The sequence below is a fragment of the Thermobia domestica genome, chromosome 9 (assembly GCF_964235325.1).
Source record: "Thermobia domestica chromosome 9, izTheDome1.hap1.1, whole genome shotgun sequence".
Classification (NCBI taxonomy): domain Eukaryota; kingdom Metazoa; phylum Arthropoda; class Insecta; order Zygentoma; family Lepismatidae; genus Thermobia; species Thermobia domestica.
Genome location: NC_137462.1, coordinates 115,121,602 through 115,149,284, shown reverse-complemented (window position 1 = coordinate 115,149,284; position 27,683 = coordinate 115,121,602). Strand labels below are relative to the sequence as shown.

Sequence of the window (27,683 nt, the reverse complement as noted above, 5' to 3'; positions counted from 1 at the left end):
TGGACATGTGGAAACGTGTTCTGTGGAGTGACGAATCCCCGTATACAATCTGGCAGTCCGATGCACGGGTCTGGGTATAGCGGATGACCGACGAGCGCTTCTGCAATGACTGCATTGTGCCGGCTGTGAAGTTTGGTGGTGGCAGCGTCATGGTGTGGGGGTGATTTTTATGGTTTGGACCTGGTTCCTTAGTTCGTGTTGTAGGAAACATGGACTCGAAGTATCTGGACATTCTAGACAATGCTGCTCTCCCAACTCTATGGCAATATTTCGGATAGGGCCCATTTCTCTTCCAACAGGATAACTGGCCCAGTCACACATCGAGACTTATACAGCCATGGTTTGACGAAATGGGCGTTCAAAAAACTGGACTGGCCCTCTCAGAGTTCCGATTTCAATCCCACTGAGTCTCTTTGGGACGAGTTGGAACGCAAATTACGTAGCCAGCCAAGATGACCATCTTCCCTGCAAGAATTCACTTCAGCTCTCATGGACGCCTGGATGTCCATTCCTATTGCCACATATCAAAAACTGGTGGAAAGTCTTTCTAGACGTGTGCAGGCTGTCATAGGTGCAAAAGGGGGACCAACACCCTACTAATACCTGCCTCAGGACTCTCCGTATCACTGGATGTCCGGATACTTTTGGCCAAATAGGATAAGCGTTTAAGCGTTTTTTTAAGCAGTGTCGCATCGCAGTTTGCTACACAAAACTACAGAATTACGACACAAACGAAATATCACAATTTATTACTGAAATGAACTGTTTTTGGAAAAACATAGTAAAAGATTTTTTTTTTTTTTTTTTTTTTTTTTTAAGAATCTTACAGTATAGGTATGATACATATCTCCTTGAAAGCCTTACGTATCCCTTCAGGCCAACCCTCTACAGACTAGATACCATATTACTGGACACTGACCGTAGAATTGACGGCAAAGACCAATAAACCATTTGCACTTCGACATTTTATAGCATATTGAAATAAATCGCCTCAAAGACTTTTTCAAATACAGGACCTCAGTTCACTTTTTCAGATAGCTAGCGGAAACACGGGGCTTCAGCAATATTTCCTTTTGTCCTTTTTTTTCAAACTCTGGCTTAAGACATTCACAAATGACATATCTGCATAGTTATTTCATACCACTGACCCAGAAAGTTTTCTACGTTTTGCTACGTTTTCTTGATTTTCACTGGAATGGAGAAAGAAAAGTAATATTCGGTTTATAATTAAAGAAATAAAGGGAAAGACAAATTTGATGATCCTTGACATCATTTCGCTACAATATGAGTTTGGAAACTAAACTTGTGTGAAAATATGGTACTGTGTTTTTGCCATAAAAATATGGGCTCACACCATGGGCTGCGTAATGTCAACTTCCTTTTTTTTTTTTTTTTTTTTTTTCGGCGATATGAATTCAGCACCTAAGAAAAAAAAATGTATGGATAAATTCAAAACCAACTACCATCTCTGCGGATTAGTAGAATGCAAAGAAAGTACAAAATAGATCAATAAACAAACTGTCGTTACTGTTTCTCTATTTTGCTTTCTATTATCATAAGTGTTTGTTATACAGAAAAATAGATGCATACATACACATAATAGACAAGGAATTCACTTCACATGGTCACACTGTAAACGCCGAATATTACTAAGTGTTGTGCAGTGTTTATTGGCTAGGATCCCTAGAGTTTGACCTGAATATCGGCGACAAGGCTCGTAGTCTCTGTTGCATGAGAATGAACCAGAGCAAAAGAGAATGATGGTATGCCAGTTTGTGGCCAAAAAAGAATCGTAAAGCTCGATTACCCTCCTCCCCCCCCTACACACACACACACACACACACACACATTTTCCGGGTTTGACTCCATGAGACTCCTGGCTATTTCTGAGACTGAAATTGGCGTTGAAAGAAAAGGTTTTGACATTATTCCTGACACTCAAAAAGCTTCGACCGAAATTTTGGAGGTTATTCTGAGACAGGAATACCAAGATTGTTGACCATGCTCTACAACCGCTTAAATGTGTGTACTGATTTGAGAGGTGGCTGTTTTGAATAAACGGTATTGTAATGTACGAATCCACAACGTCTTCTCTTTCATTTCCCATTAGTCACTTTTCCCACTGGACACTGTATTTATAGTTATGCACTTACCTCTTGCTGAAATGTAACAGTTAGATTAACTCTCACCAAAAGTGAGTGAGAGATCCTCCGTGGCTAAGAGCTTAGCGTACGCGCCTTTGACATGGAAGACCTGGGTTCGATTCCCGGTGGGAGCTCATGTACTTCGGATTCCACGTTAATTAGTAGGTCCACGTCTCATATAACCTCGATGCTGAACGGGACGTTAAACTCAAAATCAACTCAACTCAAAAGTGAGTGACAAGGAGTATATCATTCCTATCAGTTGGGTATCGATAACTAATAAAAGCGGGACTTTAATATCGTATGAATGATATTAACTAATGTTTTGGAGAAAAACCAGGATATATGCATGGTATGTACCTAGTGTTTGTCTTGTAAGATTTCTGTGCTGTGAGATTTGGAGTATAAGTTCTGTGTCAGTATCAGGCTTCGCCAATGCTAATGAAAAAACTATAGGAAATCACGACGAAAAAATATAGGTTTCGTGAAGCTGTGAAAACGGAACATTTCAATTATACAGTAAGTAGAAATAAAAAAAGTCACATGGAAATTACACCAATTGTTATATGAACATATATTCTACTCTAAATATAACTAAATGGGTAATTATCTCGTAGCAAATTTTTATACGAGTTTCTTAGTGTTTTCGTACGTAGTCCACCAGTACTAAGCAATGACCATAAGGAAAGTGTGAAAGTGATCCGCATCAGAAAATCTGTTTGTAAGTATACGTCAACCCTGTATGCTCAATAGATGTCACTGGAACAGGAAACTGGATATCAGAACAGGAATGACAGAACAGAAAACGCAGAAATGAACAGAACAAAATATGCAGAAATAACAATGCAATACTGAAAACGCTACGGGGAAGACGCAGAAATCTTCCCCTTCCTGGAACAACTATTTGAAATGCAAACATTCTGCAGCTGGCGCTTTTAAGGTAAGATTTGACAATGTGTAACATATTCTACAATTATTTGCCTACAGTTAGTGCAAAAAGTATTGATACACCTAAATAAATTATTTATAAGTCTTTAAAATCATTACTCCATAGAACTTTTTAATGAATATGACGAAACTAGTTTATTTTTTGTTCCATTTTGTACGTGTATGAAAACTTTTTGCGCTAACTGTATATTGTTTGGTATAATTATCCCTAGACAATAAGCAGGAAAGGACGAAACACAGAAGAGTCTCCATTCAACCACCCTACTATGGGGACAAAAGGCCTTCCAACCACCCACACCTTATTTCCTTATGTTAAGTTCACAAGTAGAAGTTGCAATGCCACAAAACTATAGGAGGTTTCGTTAAAATATTGGAAATATAAGAGTTTATGGGAAAAGACGCAAATATATAGGAAAAATAGGAAATATAGGAGCATTAGAAAGCCTGCAGTACTCATGACTCAAATGACAACATATACGAGAATGGATTGGAAAGTTCGTGGCCTGACCTAAAAAATTAGAAAATATTTCGGTAAGTTACATTTATTTTTCCACTTAACTCCCTTCGACCGACATACATTTACGCCACCTTTCCGGTAACGCATCTATACCACTTTTAAAAATGATTCATCGACCCCTGCAAAATATTCCAGTACAGCACTTTTCACCTCTGTACCCGAAGAAAATCGCTGACCCCCTAGAAAAACTTTTTTCCGGTTTCTAAGTGAAAGTCCGAGGGAGTCAGATCAGGCGAACAGGTGGGGGGCGGCAACATTTCGAACCTACAGGAATGCATTTCTGCCATGGATGCAAGGGACGTGTGACTGTGCGCTTTGTCCTGGTGAAACAACATTTTTTCGCAGCATTTCTGGCCTTTTATTCTGATTTCTTCACGCAAACGTCGCAGAAGAGTGAGGTAATATTCAGAATTGTCGGTCCTTCGCTTTTCCAAGAAATCAATCAGGATAATGCCCCTAGCATCCCAAAAAATTGATGCCATAATCTTGTTTGCCAACAACACTTGTTTGGCTTCCTTTGGGATACGAGATCCAGGTTGTTTCCATTGCTTCGAATGTTGTTTTGATGCCGGTGTATTATTCTTGTAAATAGTTACAAATCTGTCAATAAACTCCTCCGGATCACTTTCAAACAGTTCCAAACAATCATGGGAAAAGGTGAGTCGCTTGCGTTTGTGTTCAACTGGAAGCAATTTGGGTACACAACTTGCGGTCACCTTAGAAAACTCTAATTGGTTTACGATTATGTTTTGTGCTCGCTTGTAGGAAATACCCACAGTCTAAGCTATCTCTCAGATGTTGATGCTGCAGTCATTCATAACCAGGTCACAAATTTTAATCACACTTTCTGTAGTGCTTCACATTGAAGGCCTGCCACTGCGGGGGTCATCTTCAATGCTGTTTCTGCCACGCTTAAATTCAGCAACCCTCTTTTTCACTATGGAATCAAGGGTGCGGAGTCTTTTAATGTCTTTACCAGTCCATATGAATTTCTTGTGGTGTTATGCCCTTTTTATACAGGTACTTGATGATAGCTCAATGCTCAGTTTTCTTTATGTCACAAATTTCCGTCATTTCCGCCGACTTAGCACCTTATAAACTTCTCACCTGAAACAATAGAGAACAATAGAGAAATTATCAACAGATATAGCTACGCAGCTAATATACACAAACATAAAATACGTGTTTCCTTCCTAGTCAGGACACGAACTTTCCAATCCGTCTTCGTATATAAAAACTGATTAATAAATGGGTTCACGGGAATGTTACTCATATCACACATGGTATATAGCTTGTATTTGTCGCAGAATTGAGGCATCGAGAATCGTTTCCGGAGAAACAGTAGATTATTCTTTTGCAGTGAGGGACTCAGCTGCGTCAGTAATGGATAGGGAAGGTGTTGAATTCATCCTAATGTCCTGACAGGGCTGACTGTATGTATTGGCTCATTATCATTCTGGAAGACTGCGCAGTTATTAGGGAACAATATTTGTATCATACGATCACTGGCATTAATTCGTCTTTGGAGAAATAAGGGAACAAAGAGAGTATGATGAAAATTCGACTCACCCCCACCACGTTGAATGGTAGGAAATAGGCAGTAACAAAGCATATTTTACTTTGGGCGTCTGCGATACATAAATCTACTTTGCTGTAAACAAAACGAAAGATGACTCATCGGACCATATTGCTCTCTTACAGTCATCCGCGATCAATTTTCATGTTTTTGGTGCAATTTTTTTTTTCGCGCTATTCCGTTGGAGGCAGTAATCGCAGATTTCGAATAAGCAGAAAGACAGCGGATGTTGAGTAACCTAGCCTCATAGTGCTGTCACCGTCAAAACAAACCGGTATAGACACAAATTGACTTCTATAGTCACTTATGCAGCATTAGCTCTATAGTTCTTTGTGACAATCCCGTTCAGCGTTTGATGATCCCTCTCACCTAGCTTGGTTTGCGTCCACTATTTCCTTCTCCGATGCTGTCTTGCCACGTGTTCTCTATGAAGTCATCAGCTTATCAGTACTTATCCTCATTTACCTAACACAGTGGCAGTTGTGAGTATATTTGCTCCAAATAACAGCATACCTACAATCTGGCCACGGTCTCCACTCTGCATCACTACGTCCAGCATACTGCACACATCAATCCGTACTATACAGTTTTATGTATTACTCAGTATCACCCAACATAGCATGAACACAAGCCAATTGCAGTGCACGAATATTCAGTATTTACTAATTCACATATTATTATTTGCAGTACCTAAGTGCTTACATCATTTTGCTAACTATGTGAGAATTGAGCGCAAAAAACTAAAAATTAAAACAAACTTCTCATTGTCATTTCGGGAGTTGGAAAGGTAAGCCTTTATTTTGCACTTCCACTTCCAAAATATTAGGACACCTATCTGAAACGTTTGTCAAAACCCTTGAAGCCATATTTGCTTGCTTGCTATCCTTGCTTATGATAAAGCGGCCGCCCTCTTCAGCATGCTCTGGACTATGTTGAAGCGGCTATCCTCTAGAAGGTACCGCGATTTCACTTCCGAAATCACATAGTTGGTCACATATCCCTACACCTCAACCCTAATCCAATTCAACCAGATGCGTTCTGTGGGATTGAGGTCGGAGTTCTGTGCAGGTGAATCAAAGCGCTGATCATTGTTCTCTTCATACACCGCATAGCAGCAGACGCAACATGGCACCTGATCTTGTCATTCCGAAAGTAACAGGGGCTCATTTAACGCCACAGGGGTTTATTTAGAAGCATTTCATTGACTAGAATGTTAACAGTACGACTGTCAGCCCATGCTGATACAAACAAGCACCAGTAGTCTTACACTGTAGCACGTGAAACAGCCCCAAACGACTCTATCATCATCATCAATTTTTTTGGAGCTACCCGGTTCGTTTGTTCGATTTCCGATGGGAACTCATATGTGTAGAAGCTCACAACAAGCTGTAGGTCCATGTCTCATACAGCGTCAGTGATGGTAAGAGAAATTCCAAAGCAATCAACTACCTAACTAAATTTCCTGATGGGCAACTTCCACTCCTACAGAAGCCGCAATATCTATACAAGTCATGAGACCAAACCAATATAAACTTGGCGTTCCACAAAACCAGTTTCTACTGGTTCATACTGCAATTGCCACAGTACGAACACCATTTGAGCCTCACAGCTTTATTAGTCTTCGTGATACGTGGCTTATATGTAGCAAGTCTGCCTAAATACTTGACGTGATGGGCACCTGTACTCTATGTCCCAAAGGAAATTGATAACCTACTTATTGCTCCCTAAAACTCTAGTCTAATGGCAGCTATCGGCTGTGTCCAGCGTTTGCCAAATTTATGTTTCGTTGTTCTTGAATCTCTTTTGGAGGAATGACCGAGGCGTTCAACATCTTCCACTTACGTAGGACGATTGCCACAGTTTATCTGGGGACGAATGCCACACCATTTCTTACAAAACTGGTTCTCTTGTTCACAGGAATGTGTCAAATACGACTCAGGTCACATGACGACCGAACAAGTTAGATAATCTCTCATCACGAGATGTCCAGTTGTTTATCGACAGACAGTGTGTTTTTCCAATTAGAAATAAAACGTTAGAAATTAGGGATAAAAATATTACTTCAAAACATTCTGCAGAAACTAAAAGGCATTAGACATACGATCATAAATTTGGAAAAAGAAAAAAGTTCCGCTGCTTTAAGGAAACTGCATGTAATCCACACCTCTTGTTCGTCACATAACTCATTCCTTGTTATGTCTCTTTTCTTAGTTCATTTCGCAACTAACTTTCTTTCTTAAACGAAAATCACATTTTCCACGATTTTTCATAGTAGTATATAATAATTTCAACTATTATTAATATTATTATTATTATTATTGTTGTTGTTGTTGTTATACATAAAGTATTCAAATGCAAACATAGTGAAATTGGCCTTTTTTTTTTTTTTTTACAACATATGGAAAGTTATAGTGTATCGTAACTGGTATCACTACAGGTTCAATTGCCATTTGAGGAAAATGATGAAGTAGTTTCTATAGTTTCAACGTGATCAGACTTGGCTTTATGGCAATTTCTACGTACTTTAAAATATATTCCTAGAATACAAGTCAGGAATATATTTTTCCGACCTGCATTGTCAGTTTTTCATCTAATAAACACTAAAAGAGGAAACATTCCCTGTTTCTTGCCCACCAACACAATAGTACCCACAACTGCGTAAGAATCCTCTAATACACTTTAAGTTGCACGATATAAAGCAAACTAATGTAAGCTACCGATCACGTACTTCTAAACTTAAAATATTGCATACAGAAGTTAATATTTTATGGGTTTAGGCAAAAATAAGGTCTTGCGTAGCTAATCTAAGTATAACGCAAGACGTTAGGTATAATAGTAAAACGAATGTTTACACATGAGCGTTTGGAAGTTTGGAAGTTGTGAACACTGGTCAACACATTCCGTACCGTATATGTAGACCGTTACATAGCACTGAATACAGTCTCTTCTTCTTGCTTTCAGATACTGAAACTATTTGTTTGCAGTACGAGGGATACAGAGTCATTATACAAAGTACAATTAGTTTGTCTATATTTTCTCATCCTCGTTTTATCTGTTTGCTAATAATTTGACATTTAAGAGGGAAGTATTAATAGTATTTATAAATAAGCCATTCGTGAGAGCTATGTGAAATCGATTTGTGTGGACTTTGTGAAAAATCAAACGATATGAAATACCCATACATTTGTTCCACAACTAAACACTAACAAAACAAAACAATGCATAAGGCTACTTACACCAATCGGGCTTATTGCTCCTACGCTTCCCCTTATAATTCCACATAAAATCTTCTGTGGAAGACATTTAGGATTAAAAACCTATTAAAAAGAATTAAGAATATAAGACACTTATGATGACTATAAGAGAACTATTTTAATGTTAAGTTTGCAATACCATTGAGTTGGAGCGAATAAGATTTCCAACTGACATGTGTCACTTAAAAAGGAAATTTTACAATACCTGGTCAGTTAAAATAGTCTCCTAGCTGTAGCCACAAACTTTTGTCATCGCTCAGACGATGATTGGGTTTCATTACAAAAGAAGTCTTCACCTTTCGTTCCAAAGCCCAATTATCAGGGAAAATTTTCCCTGTCAAGTAGTGACCGAAATGCCGGACGAGATGGCTGTTGGTGAAAGAAATGTCATGAGAATACAGTACGTGAGGAATGTTTCATACTGCAACGTATGAAGACTTTGAGAAACGGGTAGGTGTATACTGTCGTGCAGCATGCATTTTGACCATTGCTGGTTGCATGTGGACAAATTTGTGGTGCACTGCATCGGATTCAGCACTGTAAGTATTCGTAATGATGGTTTCGTCTCGACAGAGAAAGACATTATGGATCATCCCCAACATAGACCACCATACCAGCATCATCATCTTCAGATGGCGGAATGAGTTTGCAAACAGCCCTGGACGATATCATGATCCAACTACTGTTCTCATCAATTACGATTGTCGTAGTAGATCAATTTTTAACCGGAAGTGACGATCCGAAGCAGAAAATTTTCCCGGTTATTCTGCATACTTAACAAAACTATTCACCTCCAGAGAGCGATCCTTGTGGCACACACGAGACCGAAGTCAACTCATGTAGCACCTACGAGTCCAACGTTTTCACCTCACCGTATGCACGGAGCCTCCGAACGACAGCAGTATTATGCATATCTAACTTGTCTCTAACTGTAGAAATATTTTTTCAAGGGTCCGTTTACTATGGCGTTCCTGAGGAGTTCATCAGAATATGCTGTTGATGGTGGTAACTCTACAATGTTGTCACCGGCACGATATTTCAGGGCCTATAGTATATTCATTCACCACTCCTCACCCAAATGTGTCGATGTTCGCGATTAGATGTGGAGAATATTCCAGTATGGACTAGTAAAGGGAAATCATTCGCAGTTGAGTTTTCCACGCTGCACAACCCTTCAAGAACACTGCTCTCTGTTAAATAGCGCACCCCAGTTTGTTTTCTGAACATGTACGCAGTTTATGATGTAAGCACAACCTCAGTTCATCCATTGTATGAGTTACAGAAAATGGTTCCCACCAGACGTGAAGATGGACATTTCAATCGCGCCAATCAAATACTAATATGTGGAACCTCTTTCGATGCGTGGCTGTGACCGGAGACTACTTAAACTAATCTTAACTTTATCTACTACTTAACTTTAATTTTTTTTAAATATCATTTTTGGCGCTTGAAAGTGACTTTACATCCAACACTCATAAATCAACGATGCAATACGGTACAGAGCTTCACCAACAACGGGAGTGTTTTACTTAATTATTTACGAGTATTTTTATGATACAATGATTTTAATTAATTATTTAACAATATTTTGCTGATTATAAATAACTGAGCATACAAAATCTGTCTATCCGGTCCATGGTTCTGACCTTCCTAGCACATTTTTATATTAATGAATACGAAGAGAGATTTCCTTAGAAATAACAGGATTATACTGCTGCATTAGAAAGGACATGAAGAAGACACGCACCATCACAGACCTATTTGTCTTCTGCTGGCAAATTTACGAAATATTAGATTCAATGCAGACATAGATGTTTATAAATGCTCTTCTATCATCACGCGGCGTAGAAAATGCTTATAAACAAACCAGTCTGAATATCAAACGTTTAGCTATAAAAAGGCGGCAAGAATCAGAAAGAGATATGAAATAGTATTATATTATTTATTATTCATTCTTTGAAGCTTTTTGTATATATAAGCCGCGGGGGCGTATTTAGTAAGACGTGTATCTACTAACCGGACGGGTAAAGTACGATCCCTGTTTTTGGCAAGTCTTATTCTTTTATTCTACTCTCGTTCAAATGTGTGGGAAATGGGTAAATGCGACTGGACCCTAGTGCTTACTGCGTCCCCATCTCCATGCTCTGACATCATGGAAGTGGAGAGCCTTACCTTTATACCGCCCATGGGATGTAATTGGCCTCTCCCGAAGGAGAAACGTGCCTACCTTTACCCTTTTATAATATGTTTCAGGCTCGGAAAACTACGAGGACAAAGGGATAAGCAAAGAACACCTGAGCCATCTTTCGTTCGCAAAAAACCGAGCTGCAAAATATGACAAATGAACTTAATTTGAAGAACTAACAAGTTGTTTAAAAATAATATGAAAAGACAAAATGAGTACAGAACAATCTACTTTGCACAACAGAAAAGAAAGAAGAAGAAAAAACTGAAAGGTGAATACTTAAAATTACTTTGATCAGAAGATACTTAAATACATTTCTTTTTTACTGCTGAGGGATAAGTTTGGATATAAAATAATGTAGTTTTCAACATTAATAAGTTTGCGCTCCACACAAAACATTTGCAAGATGCAGTTTTGTGGTGGGAAAAAGAAAAGTTATTTAATATAAATGTTTAATTTACAACTTCATATTTTAAAATTAGCTGAAAATTTTTGACTACATTAGGAAAAACCATCTTTAGAAAACATTTATTTAGTGGAAAAGAATGAAACTTTGCTACTTTTAAATTATTTTCTACAGGAGAAATTCTATTGAAATTTGATATTTTTTGTTTAGTAATTAGTCAATAATACAAGATACAGTAATTCCTGGAGGGAGCTCATGTGGTTCGGATTCTACGTTAATCAGCAGGTCCCGTCTCATATAGCCTCACTCAACAATATACAGTAGAGCCCCGACTAACCGAGTACTCGTTTAAGCGATGTGAAAAACAAATGCTGGAGCGAAAGGCTCGTGTTCTGAATGATACACGTTGAAGTATGCGAGCAGAAGCCAAAACGACGCATGAATTGGTATAAATTAACACAAATAAGTGAAAAAGAAATCGAGAAAGTTGGAACGTTCGATCACGGAATCACTAGCATAAAGCTCTAACACCCAAGGCTATCATGCCGCTGTCGTATTCGGAAAATATAGTAATTCCTTCTTTAGTTTTTTTCTTGATAACCTTCACGCCCTCGCGCGTAGCAATGGCACAGCTCCCCAACCATGCGTATTGCTGTCAACAACTACCTTCGAAATTTCAGGACTTTCTTTTTTTTAATGTAATTATGAAAAATACTGTACTGAACTGCGAGTTTCAGTATTTTTAATTTTTAGTATTTTATCATTATTATTATTATTTTACTTTTCAACTTACGTTAGACCGATTGGATGTGCTGTACAGAAATTAATATTATGCTGTATCTCACGCCTTTACTGCTGTACATACAATAATGTCATTTACTTTGCAAGGTGTCTGTATTGTCCACGTCCGACTTGTCCGAGGATAGTCAAGTCCATATTAACTCCGATAACCAATGCTTTACTGTACCTGAAATTAATATTCCTTGTGGTCGCAAAATGGAAAAACGGCTGACTCTTTAAAATAATTTTTTAAATATAGTTCTTATTACCTGGAACTGGGTTTTTATCATGTCACTTTGCTTAATGCGTATCCTAAAGGGGGTATGAGGGTCAAAATTGTGAAAAAAAAAATGAGTATCTCACGAGCCCGTCAAGTTAAGACGACGAAACACGGTATAGATCATTATTTAGAAATAAGTGGACATGCGACCTGCGTTTTTAAAAATTTCCACTTTAAGGGGAAAGGGGACATTTTCTATCGTTTTTGCCATGTTCGAAGAGATGTTGTCTGTTGTTTGTGGCCACATTATAGGAAAACGGCTGAACAGTTTGAGATTAATCTTCGAACATCGTAGTACCTGCCTAGAGTTACGAATTTATTTCACTTTGATTAAAGAGCGTATCCTAAGACAGAGGGTTTCAAAATGTTTACAAAAAGTAGATTTTTTTTTTAATCATCATCATTACAGTTTCATTGAAATGCATTTCAGTTCGTATATTATAAAAATTAAAAAGACGTCTGTTACATAATAACGATAACACGACTGAATGGACTGAAATTAATTTCTGAACATACTTAGTACATACCTTGGATTGAGTATTTGTCGTCTCACTTTTATTAAAATGCATATCTTAGATGGGGAAAAGGGTTTTAAATGTATGCCAAGAGTAAGAGTATCTCACAAGACCCTCATATTAGGGAGATGCAACTTGATACATAACAAGCAGGTACGTTCTCCACTTTTTACGAAATTTCTCTTTAAAGAGGAAGCTGAGCAATTTCCAATCTCAATATACAAAAATGGCATTAAAGTTGTCTGTTTCATCATCACGAGAAAACGAGTGAAATGTTTGGAATGATTTTTAAATATAGTTAGCACTTGGTTCCGGACGAGTTTCTGTTACGTAATGTTTAGTAAAATACGTATTCTAAGGGGCAGAGAGTTTAAAATTAATGCCAAATATAAGCTCACTATTAAAAACAAGCGGATACTTAACCAGCCTTTTTTAAACATGCTACTCTTCTTGAGTAGGCTTTTTATCATGTCAGTTGTATTAAATTGAATATTCTACTATACAAGTAGGATTAAAAATGTACAGGAAAATTAGCGAATATCACTGGTCTTTAAGTTTGACAGTTTGAACTCAGTATACAAAGCGTAGAGGCCATACGCCCATGACATGTTGCGGAAATATTCCTCATATGGCTTCCATTGAATTTCGTGTTGTGTGGGCTGAAATTTGGACAAAATACTCCTTTTGCCACGAAATCAAGAAATATCATAAAGGTTTCTTTGAAAGATGTATCCTAAAAGAATTTCAGAGCGGAGAGGGAGGGGGGAGTAAATTTTCTACCAAGAACTAATATCTTACGAATCCCTGAATTTGAAAGATGAAACTCGTCATATAAACTCTTCATTAGAAAAATGAAATGTGTGTTCCAGCGTTTTCGAAAATTCGCTTCAAAGGAGGAAAGGGGTATCGTTTCTACAATATTTAAATTTCTTTTCTTTATTCAGGAAGTGTTCAATGTAGAAGTTCGATTAAGTTGGAGGTATAGCATTTGGCATTTAGGCTTTTAGTTAAAAGTATGTTTCAGCATTTCAAACAGTTCCGCTCCTAAGGGGATCATTTCTATATTCAAATTTCCCTTTATTTTCTTTATTTTCAAAGGATTCGTTTAACATAGGATGTGAATTTTGGTAAATAAGTTTTTAATTAAAAATTAAAGAAATATACGTTTCAATGTTTCTTAAAATTTCGCTTCTAAGGGTTAACATTTCTATAACATCCAAATTTCTTTTTCTTTATTCAGAAAATAAGCAATATAAACATGCTCAAGTTGAAGGTGTGAAATTCGGTATACAAATTCTTAATTAAAAGTACGGGAATACACGTTTCAGTGTTTTCGGAAACTTCATTCCTAAGAAAACGGGGAAATTTTTAAAATATTCCAATTTCTCTTTTTTTTTTATTCAGAAAGTGCCCAGTATTGGGATTCATTTAAACTGAAGGTGTACTCTTCGGTACTCAATCTATTCATTAAAAATACGTGCTTCAGTATTTTCCAAAATTCCGATTCTGACGGGAAAAAGGACAGTTTCTATCATATACTCAAATTTCCCATTTTACATTTATTACATCTTATTTTTTTCGCACGCAGAATGGACACTTCTGTTAGTATTGACATTATTTAGTGGTCATTTACTTTCCTGCACAATCATTTCCCTTGCGCCAAATACTAAAGAATTACTTTCTAAGAAGAACATCATCTCATATTGCTTTCTGTTTACGATTAATCATCAGACTGTACTTTTTAGTGTCATACTGCTTAACGTGGAATCCGAACACGTGAGCTCCCGCCGAAATCAAACACGATCTTCCGCAACGAAGTAAACGTTGAAGGTAGGAGAGAGCTGTGATTTAATATATCCCAATGTAATATATTGCATACCTTTGATATATTTATAAAGTTCTTACATACAAATACGAATGCTCTTTGTCAGTAAAACGTAAAATGCTGCTTCTTCATAAAATAAAGCAAGAAAGAGAGTGAAAGAGAAAAAGAAAACAGACTTTTGTGGACAGTATTTGAGAACCCATGTTAAAATGAATATTCGTACGCGAATCCGTTACGTTGTCCACTACATCAAGAGCAATTGACTATTAGCCCCCTCCGCTTGTTTCTGTTACTGTCCTATTAACGGTGCACCCTCCACATACTTTAATCTGGTATCATACAGTATGCCATTTTTTTTTCTTTTATCTTGTTTTTATTACATTTTATGATTGTTTTCTATATGGCACATGTATATTTATTTGAAGGTAATGCCCAAATGTTTATTTCTATTAAAGAATTTACACGTTAAAGCGTAACAGAATGGAGGGAAAATAGACTTCCCTAGTAAGCAGATCTAAGGATCTAGGTTCAGCCTTTTGGACTTAAGACTCTGGAAAACAGTAAGTTTTTGTGACCAGAAGTGTACAAACCACTGTATTACATAATACTGCATAGAACTTACCACAATTTTATAAAACGGAGGTATCTCAATCAAAAGTGGTTCTGTAATAGGGCCTGTCTTTCCTTTGGACATAATCTGAACTCTTCCTTCGGTAACTTTAAAGAAAGGAAAGCTAGAAAAAGAAATAGTAATAATAAAGTCACTCAACTTAATAATAATAATAAAATCACTTAAATGCACACTTCATGAAACCATAATACTAAATACAATATGCACTTGAGAAAAAGTGGAAGGTACTATCTTCTTGTAGAAACAGCTTCATACTGAGCGATAACTTCATATAGACAACAGTGGTCGCAGTTCCTGTTACCAACGTCAGTTGCCTCATGCAACGATTATAACGCAGTATTAACCACTGTGAGTAATATTTGATACGTGACTTGATTAATTACGTCGTACTAAGTAAATGTCTATAGAAACTAATATTAAAATTCATTAATCTACTCTAGTAATGCTTTCCGTAATATAAAACGAACACGTGATGCAAACTGCACTATTTCTTTGGTAATAGTAATATAAAAGGCTAGGAGCACGAGAACGTCAAGTTGTTGTTATTCAGTACAAATCAGCACTGTCACAAGAACTGAAAAATGTTCTCAGCGTTGGTTGTGTCAGACTGGTAAAAAAATCGAATATCTCAGATTGCTCTAAGGATTGCCACAAAATTTATGAAACATCACTAAAAAGCAGACAACTGTATCTACATGTTAATATAGGATAATTGCTCTCTCTTAAATTACAAAGCCTGATATCATTAAATTTTAGTCCTTTTTGAGATACTTGGAACAGCATATTATATGCTTTGAGAAATACTTTAAAACTGAATAAAATAATTATAGTGCTACATGTTTGTATACGGAAGAACACAGTCCACAAAAGTAAACGTATTTGGCCAAGTCTGAAGTGGCTGGATACCTATCGATTCTTACGCATGCACTTCACAATTTGAAACCGTTATTTTTTCTTATCATCTTTAACTGGGGTCTCTCTGCTTGGCAAACAATTGCAATGATTGTAAAGGTAAGATTATGCAGTTTATATTAAAAAAAAAATCTTTTTGACTTTCTTGATTTTCAGTCTTTATACAACAAATAAAAGATGGAAAATAAATCTTGACGAAAGTGTCTTGTACACTTACAGACAAAAGTATTTGAGAGCCAAAGTTTGGTTACACACTAAACTAAACCTGGATTCATCTTAAAACTTTCACTTCAAATGCTTTTAAAATATCGCTCTTCACAAATCGAAATCACCTAACTCTTAGTAGAATTCTTTTCACAAATTCTTTGACCTTTCCTAGTTTCAAAAATTTGTCGCCACCCTGAGATATTTGGAAGACATTTCTTTATCAACACAGCACTATAGTTTCCTTTATCCATGCAAGTGGTGTCAATGATCAAATGACCACCATGAAATCCGTAGCGCCAAATTGCCAGACACAAACGGTTCAATACGGCAGTTATAGTAACGGTTATAGTTGTTGTAAACGTAATGAAGGTTAGATAAATATTGGAACGTTACAGAGGTTTATAAATATATACAGAGGTATATAAATATATAAATATATATATACAGAGGTTGTTCAGTCTACATTTGGCCAATTTCGACTTGCCTAAAAGTTTAAAAGAATCCATGGCACCAGGTCCGTAAGTGCTCGATGTGTTTCCCTTGGTTCCTAACAATAGTACGACAGCATAATTTCCACTGTAATAGGCTTCTCTGAAGAACTGGGAGGGGAATCTTGTCCCATTTCCTTTGCACAGCTTTCCAAAGTCCTTCCACAGTTGTCACACGCCGTTTTCCCAAAGCCCGCTGCAGCAATCCAAATCCCCAATAGGATAAAGGCAACAGGAGGCAATGTTATGCAATAACATAAAGGCAACAGGAGGACTTGCATCTGGAGATTTAACAGGTACCTCATTGAAAGGTATCACCTATATACCACTTGCCTCCTCCATCTTCCTGTAGAATGCGAGGGACGATCGTGAGGTATGTGATGAGGCCTTGTCTATGTGAATGCGCACCAGATTGGCGTCATTTCCGTACGTTGTTGGAATCTCATGCTCGTAGATCGGCCGCATGATCTGCTCTTGAAAATATTGCGAATTTATTTTTCAGTTCTTCGCCACCCTACGAATCTTCAGTTTACCTCGGTAACAGTAGCCAGTAACGACCATGAACCCTTTTGGGAAGGATTTTTACAGACACGGACCCATCTTCTGAAGTTCTTGGTGCCTGTCTCTCGGTACATGATGGCTCTCGGTTTGCCGCAGTCGGAAAGCTAAATCCATGTTTCATCGAGCGTTACGGCGTACATCCACCTTTCTTTTGCCAGATGCCGTTCGTACAGCTTCCGGGCGTTACACTTTCGGTGGGTATCCGTGAGAAGATGGCCGCGAGCTTTCATGACTATTTTCAGCTTGAGTTGATGGTGTAACGTCCGGTTCACAGTCCCCAAAGACACGTCAAGACGATTAGCCATACACCTTTCTGTTGACGGATTTCCTTGCATTGCCATTTTGCGAAGTTTCCTCTGCATGGTGGAGGTGGCCTTGATACATTCTCGCTTCCTAGGCAACTTCGTTGGTGATCCAAATAGTGGAGCTTCGTTGCCCTTGCGCTTTTTAATAACATTTTTTATTCCACTTAAACTGATGTTGCAACCATTCTTCTTGCACTGTTTTCTAATGACAGAAACACTAAATTGGGCGTCATAAAGAGCCGCAACATAGCCTTCCCAAAACCGGCTTAGTTTGGGCGGCATCTTGGTCACAAAGCGGAAATCTACACACTTTGAAACAAATTTAACACAACACTCACAACAATGGTCCTGTTTTGTGCGTTATTGTTGTCCGCGCGGAAAAACAACTCCGTTCCCAGGAAGCCACTGCACAACACTGCAGGACGCCATGAGCCAGGTCGGGTGAGTCCATTCTGCCCGGGAGGGGGAAGGAACGAAATCGGCCAAACGTACGCTGAACAACCTCTGTATATATATATATATATATATATATATATATATATATATATATATATATATTTAAAAAACGGTGAAAAATAGAAATATGGTACACGCATTTTGATAATTTAGTAAATAAGCGGACAAAACTGCTGTAACAATTGAGACTTATCAAATTATTTTATAGATACCAATATCGCAATAAGTGGGTTAAAATCTACAAATATCTTTTGGCTGGTTTGGAGTTTAATGTTCCTCTTCAGCACAGAAGCTATACGAGACGTGGACCTACTCTCAACATGGGGTCTAAACCACATACGCTTTCATAGGAAGGGAACTCGAATCTTTCACTCCGAAGACGTGTAGCCTAACTATTTAGCCATGAGGGAGTTAGCACTAAAAGAACTTCTGTCTATTCTCAACACTTATTAAGGTTTTCTCCCCTGCACATACTATAGAAATACGTAATATCAAACCTTAAATTTTTTATGAATATCAGCAGATACTGAGGTTCTAATATTGCAAAATAACATCTAATAAAATTAAATTTTCGAAATTTTTACTCACAACTTTATACTCTTCACCGAACCACCAAAATACTTCTTCCAAAATTGTTGGGATTCTATAATAAAATATAATTATAATATTAGTGTTCTATTTTGTCTTAAAAATAAAAGCTTATAAGCCGAAAAGTATATATAAAAATAATATACGGGTATATCTAGTAATGTTTGCAAATAAGAATGTCACAATTTATTAGTCAATATTGAACATACTATTTACCTTCAATATTTCTAATAGAATGACTTACAGGAAATAAGTTAATATTAAACCCTAAATGGCCCTATTTTCACTGATTTAACATTAACTTTGTAGGAAAAAACATCTTCGACTACATTACATAATACGCGACAGTGATTCAATTTAAAGTTTATAAAAAATTCGTAGTTTTCGCTTTTTAATAGGATGTAAATGTAGCAATATTACAATTAATTTGTAGAAGTAAGTGTTCATTCAGCCTTTATTTACGGCGTTCAAAATATATGTACTGAACAGTTTCACAAATTAATGTCGCTTTCCTTGGCAGCTCAAAATAACTCACATGAAACTCTCGTCCCGTCTCAGGATGTCATATTTTAATTACTGCGTGTGTTCAATAGAAAAATGATGGAATTAAAACAAGTGTTAATGTAAATTCATTATTCTAAATATTCTTTTTTGTTATCGATTTTTCCTACACTGAGTGCTCACTGAATTGCGACCATTCCTCCATATAAGAAAGTGTGGCTAGCAGCTGAGCTGATTACATGACCACCCCGACTGGAGTATTGCAGAAAAAGAACACACTTGAGGCTACATGTTGGCAGACATCACTATTATAATGGGAGGTGGGCAGGATTTATCCGCATTCCAATAGGGCAAGACTGTGGGTATCCCAGCAATAGGTGTGTTAGACAAAAACAATTGTAAGATGCGCCCGTTCCTGTTTAATAAAGGTGTACAAGGAGTGGGAAGAAAATGGGGCAATGGTCTGCAAGAAACAGAACTCCAGGGGCGTACGGAAGTTCAAAACGTGAGCCAAGCATCGCGTCAAACAGCTCGTGACAGCCCAACTAACCATCAGTGTCCGCGAATTACGTGATCAATACAATGGTGGATACGCAACACCCATATCCTACGCGTACACTCACGCATGCATGAAGTTCCACAGCAGGCGACCCACTCGGCATTCACTCCTTACGACTTATCACTGCTAACTTCGTCGTGCTTGAACAGAGGAACACGCTAATTGGACCCTGGATGATTGGAAATGGGGTTTGTTGGTCCGATAAATTACGGTTTGTGCTACTCCTTTCGGATGGGCGTGTGCATGTGTGGCGCCAACTGCACGAAGCTATGGACCTCTCGTGCATGATGTGTACTGTACAGTAAGATGGGGGCAGCGGTTTGGCTTAGGGATGCTTCTGTTGGCACGGACTGGGACCGTTGTGCATGCACCACAGAGAGATATCCGCTGTGTACCTGCAGGTATTAGAGGATCACGTAAATCCTACAATGTAACATTTCTACTCACACGAAGACGGCATTTTCCAGGACGAAAATGCAAGTGCCACCAGGTCAGTACTTGCTTGTACTTGCTTGGCTTAAGAAAATTCCACGGAGCTGCAGCATATGAATTGGGCCCCTAACTCACCGAATCTTAATGTTATGGAACATTTATGAGATGTTGTGGAACGAGTTCTTCGCACCATAACTCTTGCACCGATATCTGTGGGGTTATTGTAGGATGCCATCAGGAACATATGGTGTCAGATCCCAGTGGAAACATATCAGCAACTACCAGAATCCATGCCACGCCGTGTCCAGGCCGTCCTCTGAGCAAAAGGTGAACCAACAAAGTATGAGGTAGGTTGTCACAATTCAGTGTAGCTGCTTTAAACATTTTGTATTAGAATTTATTCGTGAAGACAAATGTAAATGTAGGACTAATTTTGAAGAATTGCTGACCGCTGAAAAGCACTTTTCAAGATTGCTCCTATAATCATAAAACTTACAGAATAAACTTTTTAAACTTACTATTTGAACACCTTAATTTTTGTATTACGGAAGTGCATACAAACGTTATAAAATTTTTGCCGGTAATGTAGAGCCTGTTTATGTAGACTTGTGCTGAGCAATGAAAACAGCTTTGTAAATATTACTTTTGAAATAATTAACCCAATTTTGTGGATTAAACTCGCAAAAATCATAATTTCTTTAAGAAATCACGAAGCATTCAATATCATAAACTTCTTGTGAGATAACTACATAAAACCACTGTAGAAATCTTGAATGCAACTATCGTCTGCTGGATTGGTGACAATCGTATTTCTTTCGTTAACAGGCCTCCTTGTATTCTATTTAAGTTCCAGGAAGTAACCAAAAATTTTATATTATTAAAGTAAATTTCATTGTTTGCTACAAGACATATTGTTTGGTTTTGTTCAGTGTACTGTTTTCATTTGACCAACAGAGTTAATTTCATGTAAGTCTGTATGTAATTAATATATTACTTATTGAATAATTAATTTTTGATTGTAAAAAATTATTATTTATTATGCAATCCCACTGACTATCCAAGCACCCTTTGTAAAGTGATACAGACCTGCATGTTCGTTCTGCTGATTCAATTACATTCCTTTCAACTGAGACATCGATCTATGTAAAACTTTTCTCCCTTTGATACTTTTGTCCTGCTTTGAAAGACCCAGCATAGTAGTGTCTTCGTTTCCTGAATCTCTGATCTGTTTCTTATTCTAGTTTCAGTGTCCCATTTTTGTCACTTCTATAATATTTAGACATTCACAATTTGATTGGAATACTCCAGAATAACCCAACTTATCAACAAAATAATTTTTATAGCCAGAAAGTTTTTCTTCAAAATTCACCTAAGATTTTATGAGAACATTAAACATTTTTTGTGAGTTGCAATCTGAATGTTAGACTGAGTCATAAAGGTAAGACTATTCTTTTATTTAAATATATTTTGAAACCTTTTTATCATTATGTATATTTAAATCTTCAATTCTCTATTTTTAAACCCATTCTTCGTTCTAAATCTACGATGTTTCTTAATTCTTCTTGTAGTTACTGTTGTTATGAAGTTATTAATCTATAAATTCTAAAGAAAGAAAAAAAAAAGCAATAACCCTACAAAGTGCTTTTTGATGATCAGCATAATTCGCCAAACAAATTCCATACTATATTTGTCTTTACTAGTAAGTTCTGGTGGAAACTATTACATTAGCAAGAAAAAATCGTTCAAAAGAAGAGATATTCGAGCACAGTCGAAGAAATAAATACTTTCTGCTTGGCTTATATCTGCTGAGAACAATAAATCTACTCTTGGCAATACCGCTCGACTGTAGAGTTAACTTTCTCTCCCCCCCCCCCTTCCTTCCCAAACACACGCACACACTGCCCTCTCTTGTCCAGCACATTAACCATACACAAGCTTCGAACGCAGACAAATAAGGCAAAGAAGTGAACCGAAGTGTTATCTCTTAAAGCACACGTATTTTTCAAGCACGTTTTAAAGACATAATCTGCATAAACATTAAATGAAGTCTACTCAAGCTGAAGTGCGAAGGGGAGCATTTGTTATTTTTTTTAAAATTATTTGTAAGAAAACTGCTAACATTTTTGACCTCGACATTATTTTTTAACAATAAATGGTACTCTCGGACAACCTGCAATAAAACTGAAAACATTTGGTCTAGATGGACCTCCTTTAGATATCTGAATCCCTTCGGCTCCATGCGTTACCAATAATTCCGTTTTCTGCGAAATATCGTCCGATCCCTTTTAATAACTTGTCGTTTACTATTTGATACACTGTATTATACTAAACGATTCCACTCTGCTACAACTATGAATATGTTCAACAATTTACGGACTAAATATTTTTTTCTTCCTTTGTAGGAAGAATACCATCTAGTGAATCACCTCCAATACGAATACACCAGCGTTCATTGCTCTCCTTACTCTCTTCACTGGGACTAAGTGCAAATGAACTTGTTTTTAAAACAACTGGGACTTTCGCAAAATTTAAGCCAATTATAAATTATGAGAACACTGAATTTATCCCTTATCTCCTACACTTCGACTTCAAAGCTGTAAAATTGAAAAACAAGTGATTAAATACAGATTCTGCACGAAAAGAAGGCCCAATTTATAGAAAAATTTAATAATACCTTACGATTTTGAAACCGGATGCAGTACATGTCCAAGGAGATTGCTTTTAAACTTTCTATTGAGTCTAGCTAATTTTGGTATGATCCGAGTTTCCTTATACGAAGTCCAGAAATTAAAGTCAACAATTCATCAAATCCAAACTCAAAACGAGTATTTCAATTCACAGATACAGGAACTTAAAGAGTGTAACTTCCAACTGACCTACTTAAGTGACAAATTTTACTGTAGCCGCAGAGAAACTAATTACGCAGACATACCATGAAATTCTCCAACTTACGTGTACAACGGCAACTAACTAGCGCTTACTCATAACTTTACTAAATTTTCAAATCTCAGAACACCATTTCGACCTCATAATTCAAAGTATGTTAAAAACGAAGTTAATGATATCCTAATTAAATCTGCTTTGGCTTGTAGAATTATACCAGATAATCCGAACCTACGAGGTTCTATTATTGAAAAAGATTTTAGATTTCTTTTATCAATGTTCTCGATCATATTTGGTGACTGGTCTGACTAGCACCAACTGAGATATAATTATCTAGACACCAGTTATACAAAACAAAAATTACCATTTTTTATATAAAATATATAAAACAACGGATTTTTCATCAAGACGGCATACTTAAAAATTAAAACACCAGACTTTGCTATGTGGACTGCCTCTCGTATCTATGAATTGGACCTATCACTTTTCGAAAAATATCAAATATTCGAAATCTGCAAAATCCAGGCACAGGCATGTTCTCAATGCACAGACTGCCTTTATGATTTAATCTTCAAGAATTCAACTTCCAAGTGTCACATTAAACTCTCATTCTCAAAAACGGGCGAATTTTATTTGTATACACCCACTGGATTATTGTTAACTACAAGGCAAGCTATTAGGATATCTCGACAATGCGCCCACATTATGGCGGCAGGCACCATCAACTCCTAGTTGACATACTTCTTCTCTTACGGGCAGTTTGAATTCGTCAAGAGAAACACTTTAAACCTGCCAACTAGACATTTCACTAATTTTACAATAGAACTTGATAACTTTGACCTCAACTTTACTCTACTCTTAATCTATAACCTCAATGCAGGCCCCCTTAAAACGAAAACATAACAACTTAAAGGATTATTTCTCCGAATTTCAAATTCATAGTGCTTTTCTATGGACTATCATTATAATCGGCGCTTTAATCTTTCTACTTCTCATTGTCATTGTCATTTGACTGTATTTCCTTCGTGAACGCCTCGTACGCAACACATAAATATAACAGTGCTTTTCACTTTTTGCAGATGTTTCTACTCATAATTCCATCTATACTTATAGCTATTCTTATTACCATCCTTCTTATTTATATATGCCTGCTTTACAAAGGACTCGTTTCAAAGCACTATAACTGTTCCCAAACCAAAAATATAATTGAACTTTGAAAGAACTGAAACCAGAACCACCACCACCACTAGTTATAGAAACTGTAATACCACTAAAACCTACTACCGCAGGCAGACTGGTTTATATTTATTAAACTCATGACAGTGCCAATACATCCTCACCTTCGATGAAATGATCCTGTCTTAGAATTGGGGACAAACTGCGTTACCATCATTTTTTTTTTCTTTTCTTTCTTATCTTTTTATCATAATGACAAACGAAACATTTTATACAATGTCATCTCATCATCTGGTGCATTACAACCAGTGTTATCAGTGCATTTCAACCAGTGTTTTTTAAAGTGTGAGTGTTCTTCCTTTAAAAAGTAATATTTCAGTTTATTTCTTTTCCCCATCTGGGGATGAAATATCCCCTCATAACATGTGCTTTCCCACGAGCATCATCATCAAACAGCCAACAGACGCCATCTACGAAGTATAAGGAGGACACGGAGAGTTACGTAGAGACTCCTACAACTCCTCCACAGGCTCCGCCTTCAAATTCAGGTATAAAAGAGCCTGTCAAGAGGCAGAAGACATCAGTTCCAGTTGATCATTCCTAACTTACTCCTGGCGCTGCTCTGGGTAAGAAATTCCTATCCTATCTCCGCGCTGCACTGGACAAGAGATATTACCCACCTCCGCGCTGAACTTGGCAGGACATCAGCCAACCTCCGCGCTGCTACGTGCAGGAGGTTACTAACCGTCAACCTTGAGATTTCCGCGCTGATCTGGGCAGAAGGTCCAAATTCATAGAGAAGGATTATTATTACCTACTCAGTTGTAGTAAAGTGTAAATAAAATGTCTGTGTCTGTGACAATTTGGAGCCCACGGTTTATGTGTGAATGTTTCTAGATTCGACCCGCTATGGGGAAGTTATTAGTAGGTTCATTGATCTGAACTTTAGTCCTTTTCCAGCACCCTGTACTTCATTTACCAACGACAATAATAATAATACAATTGCCTGACATTACAGTCCTGAACTAGTTTACCAAATGACTTTCAGCTGAATGATGTGTGGTGAGCACATCGCCCTCTAAGTTATTTTTACCGAACTTCTATTCCAACCTGATTGCATTTAGTTGAGTTTTGTGTGGTCCCAACATTGTCTGAAACGCGATTGTTACTGAGTTTTAAGACCTGCCAGAATGGTTTTACCTGAGTGATGTATGATCAGTATATTGACATCAATGCGGTTGTTACTGGATTTCTAAGCCTACCAGACGCCTTTTAGTTGGGTAAGGTGTGGTCAACACATCGACATCAACGCAATTCTTACTGGGTTTCTAGGCCTATCAGACAATTTTTGTTGCGTGATGTATCATCAGTACCTGTTACTGGATATCTGGTCCTATCATACGCTTATAGTTAAGTTATATGTGAACAGCTCATGGATTCGAACGCGATTGTTACTGGGGTTTCTAGGCATAATATACAGCTTTTAGTTGAGTGATATGGTAATCGCAACGACTCCCAACGCGATTGTTATTGGTCTTTCTAGGCCTACCAGATTGCTTTTAGTTGCATAATATATGGTCAGCGCATTCATCCAAATTGCAATACCAATGGATTTCTAGGTCTACCATATGGCCATGGAACTTAAAGAGGTCGCCACTTTTACACTATCACCATCTGCTAATTTCACCCTCTCTTGGTTGGTTGGTACATACATTTCTCTCTCTCTTTCTATATATATATATATTGACAACCCAGTCACTCTGTGCCTGATTTGGGGATGCTTTTTAGAGTGAAACTGAGTGCCTTCCACTCACCATCTAGAATGAGTGGGAATGATTTAATATTCATATGCGAGAGGTTTACCAAATGGGGATTACTCCAAATAAGAAAACATTAACTTCATTTGATTAATAACAACTATATTTCCCATAAATAAGATTTTATGACTGCAAGCGTTTGTGATGCGTTAATGACGGATAATTGGAATATTTGCCAGACGAGTATTGCTATGATCGAGTATTGAGCCTTTGAGCCCTGAGTAGGAGTAACACATACCTGATGGTTCTGATGATGCTCCAATGATGACCTCGGTGTTGGATGTAGATCCTCCAAGTTGACGCTCCCAATTACTGGTTGGTGTGGACGAGCATTGAGTTATGGAATTCTCCCAAATGCTTATGTTGACTCGACGTTCTACGTGGATCGAATAACGTATTCTATGATGACTGTCCGTTGACTGTCATTTGACTGTCCGGCTATCTTTGACTCAACTCTCAAAGACTTAATTATGGAGACTACTAACAATTACTTGTAGCCGATTCTAAAAGCTGTTTCAAGACTCTCTCCGGGACTGATACTCCAGATTGATCTCCTTGGAACTGATCCTGAAGCTCTCTTGTCCTCCAGTTTTGTTCAACCTGGTCCAACTCCTGTCGTCTGCTGGACGGCACGTGCGACCCCTTTTCACGTGGAAAAACAAATTCTTTCCATGTGTCAAGACTCAAAAACTGCAACTCTCGACACACTCTGATTTCTCGATTCTAAGCAATTTCCTCATATCCGTGATTTTGTGAAATGTGTGAAAGCTTACAGTTTCTCTTTTTACAATGTACAGAATTTGGCTAATGCACGGATTGACGCATTGTCTGCATTACCTTCCTGCATTGCCAGACTCTCAACGAAGACATTTTATTAACATTCTATTTACAACATTATGCTGACTCTTGAATAATAACATTCTGCAGCTTGCATTATATCAGATTCGTAACACTTAATTACCTTAACCTTAATGTTTTATAATATGCGATCCTTGCAACATGAACATTGATTAAAAATAAAATTGAAATTATACTTAATTATTAACTATTGAAAAACGAGTAGTGCCACATGTCCCCCCTTAAAATCTTGGTTGCTTCGCAAACCAAGGTAGACCTCGTAAGAGGGCGATATTTTATGAACTCCCTGTACAATATACAATATAAAATGAGTAATGAAACATAAATATGAATTTGAAATTGAGTAGGACATGTGTACATATAAAATAGTAATGTAAACAATAATTAATTTTCCTTCACCTCAAACATTAATGTTATAAATATATTTTTAATCTTTAATCATTTTCCTAATTAATAAAATTATACGAAGCAAAAACTTCAAAAACTGTATTCACAAAAGTATACGCTCACGACATCTAGTGAGCTGTCAAAGAATTATTTGATCATCACATTAACACAAGTACTCTGTGCAAAATTACATATATGTACATTTACAGATACTCTGCATTGCTATATCTCCTCGCAACAACGCTTTTAGGTTTCCTATTACAAAAATTTTCCATCACTTTTGCTGTCCATACGTGCCAACTGACGCATTTATTGGCCGTATTAGTAATGGTTGACGATCGTTCATTTCCATTGTCATATACTTGAAAATCTAGAAGACAAAACTTTTAACACATTACTAAAACATATTACACTGATATTATTATCGTAGCACTTTAAAATAAAATGAAAATATAATTGTTTTCATTTTCATCATAAAACTGAATACTGAAA

General features: G+C 37.1%; 1 protein-coding gene across 5 annotated transcripts in view; it reads right to left on the bottom strand.

Annotated features, from left to right (window-relative positions):
• LOC145694949 (uncharacterized) overlaps positions 1-27,683 on the bottom strand; it is a 210,110-nt gene that overhangs the window by 60,575 nt on the left and 121,852 nt on the right. For all 5 annotated transcript variants that reach the window (XM_081771742.1, XM_081771743.1, XM_081771745.1 and 2 more), the window contains 3 exons: positions 18,579-18,633; positions 15,053-15,164; positions 8,422-8,502 (listed from right to left, as the gene is read on the bottom strand). In XM_081771742.1, coding sequence (XP_081627868.1) covers positions 8,422-8,502; positions 15,053-15,164; positions 18,579-18,633 — 248 coding nt within the window. The remainder of the gene's footprint in view (positions 1-8,421; positions 8,503-15,052; positions 15,165-18,578; positions 18,634-27,683) is intronic.